An 18,394-nucleotide genomic window follows, 5' to 3' on the forward strand; every position below is an offset into this window, starting at 1 on the left:
AAACACATTAATCCATGCCGGTGCTTCTGTGTGTGTGTGTGTGTGTGTGTGTGTGTGTGTGTGTGTGTGTGTGTGTGTGTGTGTGTGTGTGTGTGTAACTCTCTGTGTGTAATTGTCTTCATATTTCCACTGGAATCTGTCAGTGTTTTTGTGCGTCGATACACACAGGCTTGTATGCATGCATGCATACAAGCCTGTGTGTGTGTGTGACAAAGAGAGAGAAAGGGAGACAGCTGAAAAAACTCTTTAGCGAATGAAAGTGAGGTACTAACACACTGTCAAAGAAAATATTCTCGTCGTCGCTCTCTTTAGACTGCGTTCACACTAAGCCTACGTGGAAAACACTGGTTACGTGTGAAAAAAAACAATGTGTGTCTCAACTAACGTTTTCAGCTGAGGGACACTTCAATTCAAGGATTATTGTAAAGTTGTCTGGCAAAATCAACACAAAAACAGATTGATGACACTTTGACAGAGACAAGATCTCACAAGGAAGACTGGCATGGACTATTCGTTCAAGTGCCTCAAAGTAAATCATGACGCTGGCCCTGGAAGAGACTACTAAAGTCTGATCTTGGTTTGGGCTTGGAGACACTATTGAGTTGCATTATGCACACGCACACCCGAACCTTTGAAATGGTTTTCAGGTGTCAGCATGGAGAACATTTTAAATAAAGCCCAAATCAGTGTTGACATACACATACATAAATGTGACCTCCCACGCTTTCTTTTCTAATCTTTATCACTTTCTAAACAATATACATTTTCACTCCCTCTTTGTGTCTTAACTGTGTATTTTTAGTCACCACTCTGCCTCTCCTTGTTCTCCCCCTCATTCTCTTTGCCTTCACTCTCTCTCTCTCTCTCTCTCTCTCTCTCTCTCCAAACTGTGTATATTTGGGTCTGTCTATGGGGAGTCAGGGGTCATTATTAATCTTGCTAGCTCTCCTACCTTCAGGCATAACAGCGGGGCAGCGTGCATATGTGTGTGTGTGTGTGTGTGTGTGTGTGTGTGTGTGTGTGTGTGTGTGTGTGTGTGTGTGTGTGTGTATGTGTGTATAAGTGAGTGGGAAAGGAGTTGTTGTGAATGAGTCAGTTGCGCTGTTGGAGTAAAGGTGTGGGAGAACATGTTTTTGTGAGTGCACCGTCTCTATGCCGTTTAGGTGTGTGTGTGTGTGTGTGTGTGTGTGTGTGTGTGTGTGTGTGTGTGTGTGTGTGTGTGTGTGTGTGTGTGTGTGTGTGTGTGTGTGTGTGTGTGAAGGAGAGGGAAAGTGCATTTTGCCATGATGGATCATGAGAGACCCACATTCTTAATGCACACTCGCACAAGACAGACACCCATGAGAAATGAAGGGCGGGGGAGAGGGCGCGGAGAGAGGAAGGGAGCAAGAGAGAGAGAGAGGTGATGAGGAAACAGAGAAAGGAAGGAGAGAGCAGGGAGAGTCCTTGTTCCTCCTGAACTCATTAACCGTTGTCCTCTCCGCCCTCCCTCCCGCACTCCCACAATGCCGAGCAGCGGCGTGCATCAATAATGCTGGTGACAGCACGAGGGGGACGGGTCAGACAAGCAACCGCCATCTCCCAGGCAACCAACGCTACGGCCACCATCGCCACGACAACAATTCCCGAGCGCACACAGGGGGTGTCCCCCTTCCCCGCTGGCCTGGCTCCCCTCCTGCAGCCGGGACACAGCGAGGGCCGCCGTGCCTGCTGCTGCCGGATCAGAGGCAAGCTAAATCCGCAGCACGGCTCCGGCATCGGATGAGGCGAGAAAAAGCTGACTGATCTCGATTCTGAGGTGAACTAACTGAATGGACGGGAGATTCAATCTGAGCCGAATTTAGCCGTATTATTCAACAATTCAAGAGGAAGGCCGAGGGATGTTCTGGAGGCAGAAATCCCAAGAAGAGACACTGTGAGGCTCACGAAGGAGCTATAGCTGCAAGGAAGACTTTATTTCAAGAGAATAGTTGGCCTTCACTGTCTAAAATCAAATTTGCATTTGTTATCAAATTACTTGGGTTCACGATGTTGAAAAAAGCCTGGTGTTTGCCAAAATAAGTCTTATTTTGTGATTTGTCTTTCTCTGAATTTTTCGTGAATGTGAAACCAGCAATAGTTATTATTTTAATTGAATTCTCTTTATTTTAAAAATACTTTTACTCTTACAGGCCTTTTTAGCTGCTCGTAGCTCATATATTTCAACACGTTTGCTCTGTCTGCAGTGAAGTTGTAGTGATGCAGACTAATATAATAGTTAAAAGAACCCAAAATAGATAGATAGATAGATAGATAGATAGATAGATAGATAGATAGATAGATAGATAGATAGATAGATAGATAGATAGATAGATAGATAGATAGATAGATAGATAGATAGATAGATGGATAGATAGATAGATAGATAGATAGATAGATAGATAGATAAAACAGATCAAGACCAGAGGCTATACTCTCACACCAAATTTGATTAAGCTCCCTTGCCTGTTAATCTTTAGTAATATAATTAATTAATTAATTAATTAATTAATTAAAGGTTAATGGTCCTGTCACTACAAAACTACACATATGAACATGGACAAGTGTATTGGTTTGTGTGTGCGTGTATGTGTGTGTGTGTGTGTGTGTGTGTGTGTGTGTGTGTGTGTGTGTGTGTGTGTGTGTACGCGCGCGCGCGCGCAGAGCACACACGCAGAGCGCAGCGGCTGCTTCTTTATGAGGAGAAAATGAAGAAACAGAGACAGGCTGAGCAAACGTTTCGGGGAAATTGGCGGTAAAATGAAATAACGGGAAACTCCGCGCGCGGCGATGTCGGCGCTGAGTTAAATATAATATCTAGTAATCTGTTTTTTCGGATTTTCGGGCCGTTAAGAGGATCGGTGCGAAATGTCAGATCTGAGTTCGCGCGCCTCCTGGTAGATGTGAAGCGACGGCAGCGGCGGCGGCGGCGGCGGCGGCTGCCCGCGCGAGCCCATCGAGCTCGCGAGAGGGATATTTCCTTTCCTCCCGGACGAAAAAACAAGGCAAAGAAGTGTGGGGGGAGGGGTTGATTGCAGCAGTTTGGCCAATCACGTAGTGAGACCCATATGGGCGGGTCTAGAGTGTCGGGTCTCCGCCAATGAGAGCTCAAATTAGGGTTCTCGCCCCCACGTGGGTTTTGAGTTCCACACAACAATGACCGAGCTGTAGACCAATCACGAACGCGCAAGGTGTTAATCTTGATGCGGATTGGCTCTCTGTTTTTCACAGCGTCCCCTCACTCATCACGTTTAGCCCTTTGTTATTAACTCTTTCCTACCACACAGGAAGGCGCTGCTCTACCCATAAAACAGGAACCCGCACTGTAATAGCCAAATGTGAATTAATGAATGATTCAGAGGCGGTTTGTTTTTAGAAACGCGATACATCAGTTAATCCGGACTGTTTCAAAGCCTCGTTTCAGACACATTTAAAGAAAAGCGATGGTAATATACTGAACTGTTGTGGAGCACATGGGGCGACCAGAGCTGCGCTGCAGCCTTTTCAAGCGTGCATGTTGCCCTGATCATAATCAAATCAGCATGGAAGAAAACCAATGGGATTAAAAGCACATGATAAATGTATCACTTGGCAGTGAGGTATAACCCACATTCACAGATTCAGGCTCTACAATTGTGGGTCAAACCTGCTCCTGTTATACCATGTACAGCCTGCATTACATGGCAGAGAAACAGACTTCGGTACAGTGACTTGAAATGATTGAAACATGGGGAAATAGTTCCCCACCTCCTCTCGTTTTAATTGCACTGATGTTTTACAGTTGATAACGCTGCACGTGTTGTTGACGCCTTTCAGTTTCAGCAAAGTTCCCCTCTCCTCCAAAAAAAGAGACATTAAAAGCAGCCATTTTAAATAGCAAGTCATTCCCTCCTACGCTATGCAGTCACACAGGCACCAACACTGACAAACCAAGCGTCAATCTTCTCTCTTTTTTTACCCTCCAAAAAATATATAGGCTCGATCTCATAAAGGAGCCAAAGTAGAAGGCTGACACCGCCTCTCAGTGGTGGCTTTGGGAATTAGAAACGTGAGCCTGCCAGTTCAAGCGTGTGTGAGGAATGGATGTTTCAACATTCATGAAAAGCAGAGATAAAAAGTAGAAAATAGTGATTAAAACGTTTGTTTTCCCACTGCAGTTCCTATGGTAATAGTTGTGTTACATTAGTTTGGATGTAAGACACTAAAAATGTTAATCAAATGGCACAAAATGTACAAGTTGGGAGGATGAAGCGGTTGAAAGAAAAAGTTGATGGATACAGGACTGGCTTCACATGTAAAAACCCTTTACCGACCTTCATGCTGGGAGCACGATTGTGTGTTTGGTTCATTCGTATTGAAACATGATTTGCTTTTATCATTGATATTTCAGCCAGTTATTACAGCTCTAGTGGGTGGTAGCATCCTCAAACTTATTTTCATTTATTCATACCCCCATGCATGTAAAAAACAAACAAACATGTGACTGAAAGAAAAGAGAAAAAGTATTTTCCTTTATTTTTCTTACAAAAGTTGTCTATTCTTATAGGGGGGAAATGGACATTGACTTCTCGGTAAAGTAAGAGCCATTTAAGTGGGCTAGTGTCAGGACCTCCCAATCCTAGGATTTATAAAACAGTTATTTTATCCTTTTCACTCTTTTTCTCCCTTACACCATAAATATGACAAAGCAGTCTAACAGTACAGCAGAATACTTAACAAAGTCTGTGTTTTTCCCTTTTTCTCCCATGTTTCCCTTTGATTTCCAACATGGGTCTTTGTACAACCTTGTTCTCATCTGGTACAATCTTTTGGCACAAAAGAGAGTCCTGTTTAACCGAGTAACAGGTTGCCATGAAATGCATACTCCAAAGTGTTAAGTACAAATTGGGGTCCTGATACAAGTTTTTACTGAAACAGATTCATGAGTCAGGGAATAGAGGAAGGGAAGTGAGCAAAACTCTTGCTTTTTGCAACAACAAGGACAACCAGTGGACTCAAAGATTGATCCAGGTGATCTCTCTTTCATTCAGTTCACAACCTTTGGAATTGAACTGAAGACGAGAGAGAGGACGGGGGAAAATGACTTAAAGTGGAAAAAAAGGGGGGAAAAGAATGACTGGAGGAAGAGTGTGGTAGGGAGTGTGTATTTGTGGTGTGTAGGGAGGGGGTGTCTGTAAGTGTACTGTGGGGTATGAGGCAGCCCCCCGCAGTCCCAAGTAATGGCAGAATAGAACTTAATAGGGTAGAAAAAGGCTGGAGGCTGTTAACTCAGAACGGTCATTTTGAATTCCCCATTCTCTCCCTCATCCCTTCTTCATGCACCTTCTATGTCTTTAACATGGTTTCCCATCCCCGTCTGTCTGTGTAATTTGCTGATTCTCTCTCCGTCTCCCTACACCCTTAACCCATCTCCAACTGGTCTCCTTTCAGCTGCTGCCCCTTACTTTCCTCTCTTCCTCGCCTTCTCCCGGGTCTTCATCTTCTCCTCTTCCTCACCTCTTTTCCTCTCATCCTATAGCCTTCACCCGTCCATCCTTCCCTCTTCCTTGCCTCATCTCTCCCTTCCCGTCTCACCACCCTCCTCCTCCCCCCTCTGTGTCTCCTTGGAGGAGGTGTAATGATAGCTATTTGAGTGTCATCAGAGGACCACTGTAATGGCTTCTAAAGCACCATTCCACGGATGCCACGGTGAACCTTGCACAGCCGCCGTCCCAGCATAAGGGATGGAGAGAAAAAAGAAAAGAAGAATAAAAAAAACATCTGGTTGGCTATCGACGGGCGTCACCGTGCCAACGGCAGCAGGAGTGCCGGCACAACAGCAGCCCCCGATGACGCAGCCCCCGGGGCCGCGGAGAGCAAGCTAATGATGCGTAGGATAGGGCACATACGAGGAAGTACAGTAATAGTGATAAAAGTGATGCTGATGAAAATAATAGACTGATAACAATAACAGTGTATGACTTTTTTATTTTTTATTTGTGTCAATCTGCTCCTCCTGCCTCCCTTTTTCTCCAACTCCCTGCATGTGTTTTCTGTCTGCGTGTGTGTGTATGTGTGTGTGTGTGTGTGTGTGTGTGTGTGTGTGTGTGTGTGTGTGTGTGTGTGTGTGTGTGTGTGTGTGTGTGTGTGCGTGCGTGCATGTGTGTGTGTGTGTGTGTTTGTGTTTGTATATTAGATAAGAAAGGGAGGAAAGGAATGTGTTCGTTTCCTCAATGAGGATTTTAGGCATGCATGGAGAATGTGAGGATCTGATTTCCAATTTATTTATGTTATTTTAAAGATAATCAGTGTCGCTACACACACAGCTCCTCCTCCCAGGAGGAGAACAGGCATCTTGTCCAAGAAGCAGAGTGAACGTTTGTGTAGTGATGTGATTCATCCACATCATCAAGTGTGTTTATGAACAGACCGGTGGACTAGAGGGTTTTTCATATTTCCTTATTGAGGATATAAAATAGCCTACCCTATTGTACAACGTTATTTTACCCTGCGGATGCTATTAAATGTCCCTTTAACGTCTTAGTTTCAAGTCGAATGAAGAGTACATGTTAAAGACAACCTAAAACTCTTCAATCCAATGTGTTTGCAGGCTTCATGCCGGACCTCCTGTCTGCAGAGCAGCGACGTCCTCCCAAGGTTGACGGCCTTGTGAAGTATGAGGTGAGTCAGATTTATGTGCTAAAGAAACTTTACACGTACCAGTAATTCAATAGTTAATGAAATAATATCTTATAGTGATACTCAGAGCTACTTGTCAGCATTGCAATTTAATTTTTTTAGTTGCTCATTAAGAGACAGTTAGTAAAAGGCTTTTAATAATTACCAATACAAACATTTTTTAATACTTTAGTTTTTGAATAGAGTCTCATTAAATATACTCATTTAGATAATAACAGTTGCTATTTGTATTTCACTGATGTGAAGAGTCATCATTTTAATGAACACCTTTCTTTATCATATGGCCATAATAAAAAATATATGACACACATACACGTGACAGCGTCAACTTTAATCATCTGTAGGCCTTCAAAATTCTCCCAAAAATAAAGCTGTTTGTCATAAAAAAGTTTTTACAATTAGACAAGTAGAACCCAAATTACAGTGCCTATACTGCATTACAGCAACTATTAAAACTATAATTATTATTGTATTATTAAAGAGTCACAAAAAGCACCACAGCCTGCACATTTGACTTCATGTCTGATCCCAGTGTTGGTTTTAGGACATTTTTAAGCTTTTTTAAGGTTCCTATTTAGATATTGTGTGGATAAAAGGGATCATTTTCATGATATTGAAATATTCGGATAAATGATTTTGAACTTCCTTTTCTTTTGCAAAGAGGTCTGCCCCGATCCTCTTATCGTAGCTACAAAGTTTTTGCCATAGTAGTTGCAAACTGATGAAAGTATCAGAAAAAAGCAACATTTAGGGAAACTGATCTCAAGCCAACATCTCAGAAATGTGGGATGACCATCTGCTTAGTGTTCACACACTCAGTTAAGCACTCATGTTCCCCAGTATCTGTGTTTGTGTGTGCGTGAGAGTTTGTGTGTATGTGTGCGTGACACACATTGTGTATCACATTTTGCATAAAGCGCAGCAGTTCAAGTCTGGGTCAGGAGGAGTAAATCTTTGGGTGGGTGGTGTTTACCATGAACCCTTGGACCCTACTCTAACCTTTGTGTGTGTGTGTGTGTGTGTGTGTGTGTGTGTGTGTGTGTGTGTGTGTGTGTGTGTGTGTGTGTCGATGACACACATGTTGCTGTGGGTCATTGAGTCTATATGTATGTTTATAGCCATTGACAAGCAGAAGGGGGGGAGTGTGTGTGTGTGTGTGTGTGTGTGTGTGTGTGTGTGTGTGTGTGTGTGTGTGTGTGTGTGCGTGTGTGTGTGTGTGTGTGTGTTGGGAGTGAGGAGGGGTTGTGCCGGTAGATTAGCTAGGTTGGGATGATTGGTTTGAGGATTAGATGGATTCAGGAACAGACACGTCTGTTTACTCGGCAAAGAAGACTTATAATAGGCTGATTGGCAAGGTTGATTACTCACACAAACACACACACACAGGCACACACACAATCATTTAAAACCCCATATGTTGATTAGCTTATTATTGTTTCCTTTACAACATCATCTCCTTTCCCTTTGCTTGGCTCCTAAATTCGGATGTAGACTGCGACTCCCTCGGCCTCTCAGACACATTTCCCATTAGGACCGACCCAGAGAGCTTGCAATCAGAGAAGGTGTGTAACTTAACCCCCAGCAAGGCAAGTAAGAGGAGCCGCACTCAGGCAACTACCCCAGGCACAGGGAGTGCTCTAGTTACCCGGTGCTGTGTGTGTGTGTGTGTGTGTGTGTGTGTGTGTGTGTGTGTGTGTGTGTGTGTGTGTGTGTGTGTATTGTTTCTACTTACCTGTCTTTATGTGTAACAGAAAGAGGTGAAGTGCAGAGCTCAGAATAAAGCGCAGAGAAAGGCAGGATTATACACATGGCGGGTTAGAGAAAGGCAGAGAGAGAGAGAGAGAGAGAGAGAGAGAGAGAGAAGGAGAGGATGGGAGGAAAGAGCGACAGAGAGAGGCTTAAGACTACAGAGGCGAGCACCCTTTGTTGCTGAGTTCAGCTGTGATGGACGGCTTATGTTTAGAGGAAGAGTGAAGGAGTCCTTCAATGCTCTACCATAAAATTTGCGGGACCGCTAAGGATGTTCTTCTTCATTGATCAAACTTGTGTCTGACAAACGAAGAACCTGGACTTCAAGGAAGGTGAAGAAGAAGGTCAGTGTATTCGACGAGATCCAAAGATAGTCAGCAAAAGAACCAAAAGAGGGGGAAAGTCAAGAACCTAAAGGGAGGCTAGTTGTCAGGTGGGACAAGGTGATTGAACCTTCGGGGTGAATAACAAGTCAAGCAAGAGTGAGGCTGGACGAGAGAGCACTGTTCCACAAGAGAGAGCGAGGGGGTCATCTGCACAATTGGACATAAGCAGTCCAGAACAGAATGAGTCCACAGGAAAAGAGAGGTTGACTAAAGACAGATCAAGCTCGACTCAAGTCGTTGCTGCCTGATTAGGGTGAGGAGAGCCAGAGAGGAAAGGAGAGGAGCGAGAAAGAATTACAAGAGGACGCTTGGCAAAAGAAGCCTCTTAAATCTGGGAGCTGGAATTAGAGCCGCAGAAACTGCAGAGGGGAAGCCACAAAACCACAGTAAGTAAATTAAGAGGCTGGAGCAGGAAAATGTATAATGAAGCCATGGGCGGGGGAAGGAATTTGTGGTCTATGGAGAGCTTTTTATACTGTACCTTAATTAATTGATTTCCTGTCTTTAAGACGTTCTCATTTCATCATTCTCCATGACTTCATCCCCTTCCATATTCCTCACCTCTTTAAACAACTCTTTAGACTGCCCTTTTTTAAGGTATAGCCCTCACTTCTGCATCCCAGGTCAGGTCTATTGACCTATCCTCGTTCTCCATTCCCACTCTTTCCCTCCATCCCTAACTTGTCTCACACCCCTTGTTCTCCTTTCCCTGAACCCATAGGTGAACATGCCTGCAAACGGGAACCGTCCCTTGAAGTTGCAGTTTGGTCTAATCAACCATGAGGGTCGCTACCTCACTGCTGAGGCCTTTGGCTTCAAGGTACAAACATGTTATAAAAGAAGAATTGTAACATATTGCCATGGTTTTTGTGTTTAGGCATGAACTTGTATATCTTATACAGAGAAAATAAGACTAAGGATGAAAGGCATTCATGCTCCTATTTTGGACCATGTGCTTATCTCTCAGGTGAATGCGTCAGCACCGAGCCTGAAGAAGAAGCAGATATGGACTCTAGAGCAGGACTCTCAGGACACCCAGGTGGTCTATTTGCGTAGCCACCTGGGACGCTACCTGGCCTCGGACAAGGACGGAAAAGTCACCTGTGAGGCTGATGGACAAAATTCGGACTGCCGCTTTCTCATCGTGGCTCAATCAGATGGTCGTTGGGCCCTGCAGTCTGAGCAGCACCTCCGCTTCTTTGGTGGCTCTCGGGACTACCTGTCCTGCTTTGCTCAGGTAATCACAGATGCAGAGCTGTGGGCAGTGCACCTGGCTCTGCATCCGCAGGCCAACCTGCTGTCTGTGGCCCGCAAGCGTTACGCCCACCTCTCCATGGAGGACGGGGAGATCGCTGTGGATATGAACATTCCCTGGGGTGTGGCAGCGCTCCTGACACTTGTCTACCTGGATGGGAAGTACTGCCTCAAGACCTGCGACAGCCGCTTCCTCAGCAATGATGGGAAGCTCTTGATGCAGAGTAGCAGAGCCACGGCGTACACGCTGGAGCTGAAGTGTGGGAAGCTGGCCTTTAAAGACTGCGAGGGGAAGTACTTGTCTCCCATGGGACCTACTGGCACCCTCAGGTCTGGACGGTGCTCCAAGCCGGGCAAAGATGAACTGTTTGACCTAGAGGAGAGCCACCCACAGGTGGTTCTAATGGCCGCCAATGGGCGATATGTCTCTATAAGACAAGGTAAGAAAAACACAGACACACATCAGCAGGAGATTTTTGCCTTGAGGCCTTGCATGCATTTACATGCCACAACTCTTGTAGCTTCCTAGGTTTCCTAAAGTTTTACACAGGATCCAAAATGTCTGATTAAATGGCCAAAGGCTGACCTTATGTGCCACTGAGGTTGGTTACATGAGCCTTTAGCTGACACACAGTGACCTGCTCAAATACATAACAAAGCAGAGTTGCAACAAATACTACAGCCACGACAGTTACTCCTACTAACCTATACACAGTATGCTGTGCACTGATACGCCCCCAGGAAACTGAGCTTACAATTCACAGGAAGTAACTTGTGGGCATGGTTAATCTGCATGGTTAAGGGAATAGGCCACTCTCTAATGATTGACAACTGGTAAGAGATGCATGGTAATTATGGGTAGTGTAGTCTGCACATCAACATGCATCCCATCACATTGAATAGTGGCATCTTTCCAGGAAAACAAAATAGATGCAGCTGATATGGGAGACTATCAGCCTCATCTGGGAGACCTGAGACAAATTCGTCATTCGTTTTCAGGCTGCAATTGATTTTGGTTAGTCCACTGTCAGTATTGAGTCTTACAGTCATGAAAGATTTACTGTGCAACTATATTGGGAATAACTGCGGAAATAGATTTTACAACAACAATTGGCAATGAGTTTTGTCAGAGAAGGTGTTGTATTCCTAAAAGGGTGGATACTTGTTATTGAATGCAGCAATTATAATAGAAAAAGTTTTGCCAAATAATCCATCATAAATGATAATCCTTTCGAAAATCCCCTTTCATTCCCTCTCAAATGTACCTCCTGGCTTTGTTGGGTAATGGTGTTAACGCTCGACGCTTTTCCCTTTTGGGCTTACTGAAACAGCTGCTTGTAACCTATATGCTGTATAGTGCTGCTCTGTTGATACTGTATTATGTATTTACTCTGCAGTCTTGTGACAGGGATGTTGGAGTGCGTTATTTGATCAGCATGCAGGCACGACACCACACTACTATACTGATGAATTACACCTGCTCCACATTGGCTTCAAAGTTGATGGTTTTTTCCTCCCACAAAAACAAGGTTTGAATTTCTTTGATCAGTGTAAATACTGGAAAAACTGTAATTGTGACAATCAGGTTTCATCTCACCAGAGCTGCTCGAGACGGACTTGGACAAGTGTTCAGTTGCTGATATTCTAAATGGTTTGCTGGTCTGATTTGAAACTGGATTTGGGGTGGATTAGCATACACCAACCGTGCTTGTCAGCATACTTGGCCATGACACCCATCCACTGGCTGCAGATTCTTGTCTGCAGGGTCAAATTACTTCACTCCCGGGTGCAGTAACTGAATCTCTCCTCGCTCATTGTTCCTGGGTAGCAGTGGGAGCTTCAGGCAGAAACCAAACGACTGGGAGCACTGTAAACTGATTGATTGAAGGGAAGGAAAGGAAAGATGTGGTGCAGTATAACACACACACATGCAGTATATAAAGCAGCTTCATGTACGATCGTATGCACAGACAGAAATACTTGCAGCATGCTCACATTTTTCTGTTACTGTCTATCACTTCCTTTCCTTACTCTCTCTTCCTACACTTGTTCTGCACAAACAAAAGCTTTATCTTCCTCACACACTCGCCCCCGCACACAACCATACCATCCTGCTGCGGCGAGTGGTGAGTTGAGGTGTGTTGAATTATTGATGAAGTTGGCCCCTGTTCCTGGAAGGCGAGGGGCGGGGGGTCTGCTTTCAGAAACCCAAGCTGCTTCTCACCTGGGGCCAAAGCTTCTGCCCCTCTGAGTCCCGCTCTAACCCGCTAATCTAACCCGGTTACCCCAGCACGTCAGTCAGCGCTGATGCGCTGATGTGCTGATGTGCTGCTGTAAATCAAGCAAATAAATCTATATTGGATGAACGGTTAAATTATTAAATTGGACTAAAAGAGGGACAAAAGCATGCTAGAATGCTCGTTCCTCCAATTGTTTTTGTACTTAGGTAAAAATAACTTGTTACCTTCTACCTTTCGGTTCCATGTGATGATTAAGGAGAGGAAGAGAAAATGGAAAGCAGAGAATCGAAGATACAAATCTCAAAGGATTTGAGGACAATAGGAGAATGTGTGGAGACAGGTGGGCTCTTTATCCTACCTTATGTCACCTGTGTCTTTACACATATATTAGCACTATTGTTTCTGCTCCATTTAGCGCAGAGGAGTCACATCTATTTTAAAGCGAGTACGAAAGCAGTAAATGGGTTAATATTTAAAGAGGGTCACCTGTTATGAGGTACAGCTGAATTCAAATGGAAAAGTGTTCAAGGAAAGCAATAGAATGCAGAAAAATTCTGTCCGCCCTGAGATGTTCTTTATCTTTATTGCCTGCAGTGTGTGTGTGTGTGTGTGTGTGTGTGTGTGTGTGTGTGTGTGTGTGTGTGTGTGTGTGTGTGTGTGTGTGTGTGTGTGTGTCTTAGCATGACATGTGGATCTGCCATCATGTCTCTCATCATCTCCCTGTGGTTCGCTGTACGCTGGAAGTGAAAGAGATGATTGTCCAAAGAGAAACACTTTTCATTAACACACATGAACACATGTACACAAATACATACGTGCACACGTGATGCACACGTGCACACGCGGAGAAAACAAGTGGACTGAAATAAAAAAAACAGCAGAAAATGCAGTTGTGCAGGATGAAGGATTGGGAGAATGACAAAAATAAGGGACAGGGGGATAGTGGCAGCAGCTTACCATTAATAATAGATGTCAGAGCCAGCTATTGCTGATGGATTAGTTAGGCCTGCTCCACTTGCAGCCTGCAGGTAGGACAACGCCAGAAAGTGGAGCTGGATCTGGGGTCTGATACAAAATGTGGCACTGCTGATGTGTGCTTTTGTGTGTGTGCTTTTGTAGATGCACCAGCAAGTGTACTGATTAGGATCGCACTGTGCATAGTTTATCAGTGACCGTGGCTATGATGACAACACCTTATTTTGTATGCTTTACCAACTGCTGTGTTAAAGATGGTCATCAACACTGCAATTGATATCCTCAGATTGCTGGCTTGGATTTCAGCGTATCTAATCTCTTTTTTCCCCCATTCTCTGTTTCTTTCTCTTCCTTCATCCTTCTCTCCTTCCTCTGTCCCCTCTCTTCTCATCTATCAGATAGTGTCTGCGCGGTCCCAGCTGAGCCCTGTCGGAGGATCATTTTTGGGTTGAATTAGTGTGAAATGGACACATGGAATAGGTAGACAAAGCATGACATTGAGTCGGGATGAGAGAGAATGAAAGTGATGGGCCCCCAGGCATAGGTGCGCAGTAGAGGGGCAGAAATGTATGCTTCAAATGCACTTGAGATCAATGATAATTCACCAGTTGTAAGACCTCATGATACCTAGTTTATCGGGTGTGAATAAGATGTGATTAAAGCGTCCCAGTAGCTCAGTAACCATGACATCTTTGTCGCATGTCATCCCCTTTCTCCATCCTCCAGCCTGTATCTCCAGTCAGATATCAAATTAAAGCAAAATGCCCTCAAAAGAGTCTCAACACAGATGATTCACGCTGTCAAGAATCGGTTTGGTCCAGACTGAAATATCTAGTGAACAACTAATGGATGGATCACCATGAGTTCTGTAAAGTCATTCAACGTCTAGCACCACCACTAGGTGAAATGTTGAATTACTTTGGTTCCTGATAAAATAACTGCAAAGACAACATTACAGTCAGCCTCATCTGTACTTAATGTTTAGTGCATGAAGAAAGCGTGGACTTTATCAGATTCAGTACATGAAGTTTTGTTGGAAAATGTAATGTTTAAGATTTGTTTGTGCATACACCAAACACCTTTAGCGAGCACGTTAGCATGCTTCTGTTCGGATTAAATCAAAGCGCAGCTGTGCCTAAATAGAGCCTCATTGAACCACTAGCACGGCAGTCTTGTCTCTGACAGACCGTTTTCAAATAGAGTGAGTCCTAAAACCAGGAAATGATTCAGCATTTTTCCCATTCTGGTTCCCTCGTCTCAAAGTTAATAGGTTCTTTGAATAGGTTTTTGCCTAAAACACAATCTGTGGTTAACACTACCGTAAATTATTCTAACATTTTGTTCTAATATAATAAAATATATCAGTAAACCATTGTGCTCATGCAACCAAGGTAGTTTGTTTAGAGCTTAACATTGGCTTTTTATTTCTGGTGATTAAACTCAGGCATCAAAAATCATAATAGTGGTGTTCATTTGTGAAGATTATCTTGCTGGACAAAATGCGTAAATATCATAAACTTGTATTTGCCAATACAAAATGGTATAATCCAAGGCACATTTGTTTTTTGGAGGGAATAAGTACGATGTTCACTACCGGGGTCGGCGTACACAAATACGTCATCCCAGCAGCACTCTATGAGGTACGAATGCCCTCCTCTCCATTCCCCCGCCGCTCTGCTTTCATATTAGTGATGCTGTTCGGTACTTGAGTACCTTTGCATCATGCAGAGGAGGAGACTGGCGGTGTTGAAAACTACTTGCCGACCGCTACTTGCTTTAAATAGCAGTCCACTTCTGGTACTTTCTATACATTAGGTTTCACACCTGATAAGTGGTTCTCGTCTTTATTTTTATAAAAAAAATGTAAGGCACTACTGTCAAATATAATTTGGTTCTTATTGGTTAGATAAAAGTCCCCTTATACATGATTATACTTTGGGTCCTTTAAGATGTATCGTACAACATAGCCAGTTCCATTTTTAGCATGTTTTTTCCGTATGCTTGATCCTTCATCGCACCGTTAGCTCGGGGGTTGAGAGGGGTTGGTAATTATCTGTGCATCCCGCTAAGTGTGGACCGTAAAATCCTCTGGTATTTTCCAGTTTTTCCTTTATTCTTTTATTGAGGGGATTGAGGGATTGGACGGGTAGCACTTGAAAGCTGATTACATCAGAACCCCGCTGTGAAGAGGGCAGATAGGCAAGGCCGGAGGTGGGGTGATGGTGGGAGGTTGTGGGAGGTGTAGGGGGTCAGGGGTAAGGAGGGAGCGATGGGGGAAGGGAGGAAGGTAGAGGAGGGGGGCCAGAGAGGGGAGCAGAGAGAGATAACAGGGGGTCTGATGAGCACTCATGAGTGCTGTTAAAGGATTAAGGAAATGCATCTAATTTAATCTAATTTGGGATTTGGCCCTCTGCAATCTGTCTCTTGGCGGTGGCCAGCAATTGTTTTTTCTCTGTCAACATTCATGATAATGTTGACAGTTGAAATATAACAGCGGCCTGTTTTAATGCCACAAAGGACTTCTGAAAAAGAGAAGCGGTTGATAGTAAAGCAGAGAGGGAATGATGTCCCTGTGTTGTGTTTCTCATTGTTTGACACCAATACTCTTCGATGTGTGAGCAATGAAAATGATAAATAATTGGTTTCTGAGTGGTTTCTATAAAGTGTTTGGCAATCAAAGGTGTGGTTTCTGTTTGGTTGTGAAGTAGTCAGTGACTGTTATCTCTGTTATTTCTGTTTCACACATTGTATTATAAGAAGCATGCATTATACACATTTAGTGTGTGATAACTTGCCTGTTGGAAGATTTTCCTGCAAGGGCATATTTAGCGCATCTATTCTTGTTACATATGTTCTGTCTGTTAATGCATCCAGAATGTCAATCAGTGAAAATGTGTTTACCCTCAGGAAAGTATATCCTTGGCTCATCAGAGCAAAGGGTGCAGTTTAAGACGGAATCGCTTCAAAATAACCCAACATCCCAGGATCAAATGTGATTACCAACTCTTTCATGCTGGGCCAAACTAAACATAACAATACAACCTGATGAGCAAGCTGCTATATTGCTGTTTTCCTAAATTACATTGTTGTTTTTTCACTTTGAATCCAAAAAGGAAAAAAGAGGTCTGTAGAGAAATCTATTCATTTTATGATCAGTACAATCACATGTATTCTTGTGAACACAAATATTGAAACTGCCGTAAGTTCCAGCAGCAATTACATGTATGCAATATACAATGGCAATACAACTGAGAAATTACTGAAATGAAAAGTGACCATTATTAGAAGATTGTGAACAGCGTTGAATGGATGGATTTCTCCAGACACTAAATAGTCCTCAAGTTTTAATGTTGAAGTATTAATGACATCGCATGCTTGCTATGCCTTCCCAGGAGTAAGCCTTGCAGCCAATCAGGAAGATGAGACGGACATGGAGACGTTTCAGATGGAGATCGACAAGGAAACCAGGAAGTGTACGTTGCGCACTAGCCAAGGGAACTACTGGGATCTGGTGGCCCACGGAGGCATCCAGATTACAGCCTCTGAAGTGTGAGTGAATGCTCTCATGTAACTTGTGCAGAGTAAACGTGTAGACGTAATCAATTGCATGTGTCAGTTCTATATTTTATATTACAGATATGGGCCTAGAAAAGGAACTGTTCAATGATTACCTCACCATCGAAACATAAATTTTCCCTTTTAATCACATGCAGCCTTCCACTATTTCACATGAACTTTGACCTCTGAGTTCACAAGATATAAATGTGAATGAATGCTTTATACAATTTGAAGGGAATTTCATATTTATGTAAGGGATAATGCTACATTGTCACCAACCCATTCTCATAACTAACACTGAAAGAATGAAAATAATAGACGATAATAGTTGCTTGCATTCATAATGATATGTCACTGCTTTGAGTACATGATCTCAACCCCCAAACTTGGTAAATTAGATTTTCATAAAACCTTCAGTCTGTCTTAGTTGACCTGCTTTACGTTGTATGTGCACTCAACGTGCAATCACAGTATTTCCGAAAGACACATTTTCTCTCTCGTGATGGACCTGCAGGTCAGCAAACACCATGTTTTCAGTGGAGTGGCTTGGCCACAGGGTGGCACTAAAGGCTAACAATGGAAAATACATCTGCACCAAGAAGAATGGCCAGCTCCTGGCTGTCAGTGACTCCATAGGTAAAAGACTATTCTAGGTTTTGTTCTTCTCTATCCATCTCTTCACTATTGTACCTCCTCACTCTGACTTCCCTTGTGTTCTTTCTCCCGTGTCTTTGTGATTTGCTTGTCACCTTTTGTCAGGCGAGGACGAACAGCTCACTTTGAAGCTGATCAACCGACCCATGCTGATCCTGAGAGGAGAGAATGGATTCATCTGCCACCACAAAAACTCCAACTTACTGGACGGCAGCAGATCGGTCTACGACATTTTCACCCTGCAATTCAGTAATGGGGCGTACCATATTAAAGGTCAGGCCGCACCCGCTCAAACAAGATGTAATCCCTGCTTCTTCTTTCTTTGCTCCCTTCTCTCAAACATATCTGTCTTTCAGCCAGGAAAAAACATCAAGCTGCTGCTCCACTCTTTCTGTGTTCAAACTTGCAGGCGTGGGCGGTCGGTTCTGGTACGTGAACAGCGCTGGACTAGTGTGCTCAGACGGCGAGGCCCCTGAGGATTTCACTCTGGAGCTCCTGGAGCATGGTCGCCTCGCCATCCGTGACAAGAACGGAAAATACCTGCGTGGAGACCAGGGAGGCACACTGAAGGGAGATGGACTCATCCTGAGCAGCTCAGCCCTGTGGGAGTATTAACACAATCCAGTATTAGTCGGAACGTCGAATCCTCCCATCACATGCTATTCACCAAATAAATGCTTCATCTGGAGGTGAAAGACAGTTACTCATCAGAGACAAGTTACAGCCTGTTCTGATTTTATCCCACTTTTTTCACCTTCTTGTTACAAAGAGACAAACAGAGACTTCACAACAGATAATTGCCTCATACGACAGGAGAAAGTGCAAGAAGAACTGACCGTACCAAGATAAGTCTTTAGTGAACAGCAATAAGTTAGTGTGAAT

At 43.8% G+C, this 18,394-nt stretch overlaps 1 protein-coding gene across 1 annotated transcript; it reads left to right on the forward strand.

Moving 5' to 3' along the window:
- Positions 1-9,191: 9,191 nt before the first annotated feature.
- On the forward strand, positions 9,192-18,127 carry fscn2b (fascin actin-bundling protein 2b, retinal; the record flags this gene model as incomplete). Its single annotated transcript, XM_079214421.1, has 7 exons — positions 9,192-9,217; positions 9,553-9,651; positions 9,799-10,525; positions 16,693-16,849; positions 17,373-17,494; positions 17,618-17,785; positions 17,922-18,127. The coding sequence occupies exons 2-7, from the start codon at positions 9,559-9,561 to the stop codon at positions 18,125-18,127; spliced, it is 1,473 nt and encodes a 490-aa protein (XP_079070547.1). The 5' UTR covers positions 9,192-9,217; positions 9,553-9,558.
- Between the last annotated feature and the right edge of the window lie 267 nt (positions 18,128-18,394).

This window comes from Taurulus bubalis (assembly GCF_910589615.1).
Source record: "Taurulus bubalis genome assembly, chromosome: 2".
In the NCBI taxonomy this organism is placed as follows: Eukaryota; Metazoa; Chordata; class Actinopteri; order Perciformes; family Cottidae; genus Taurulus; species Taurulus bubalis.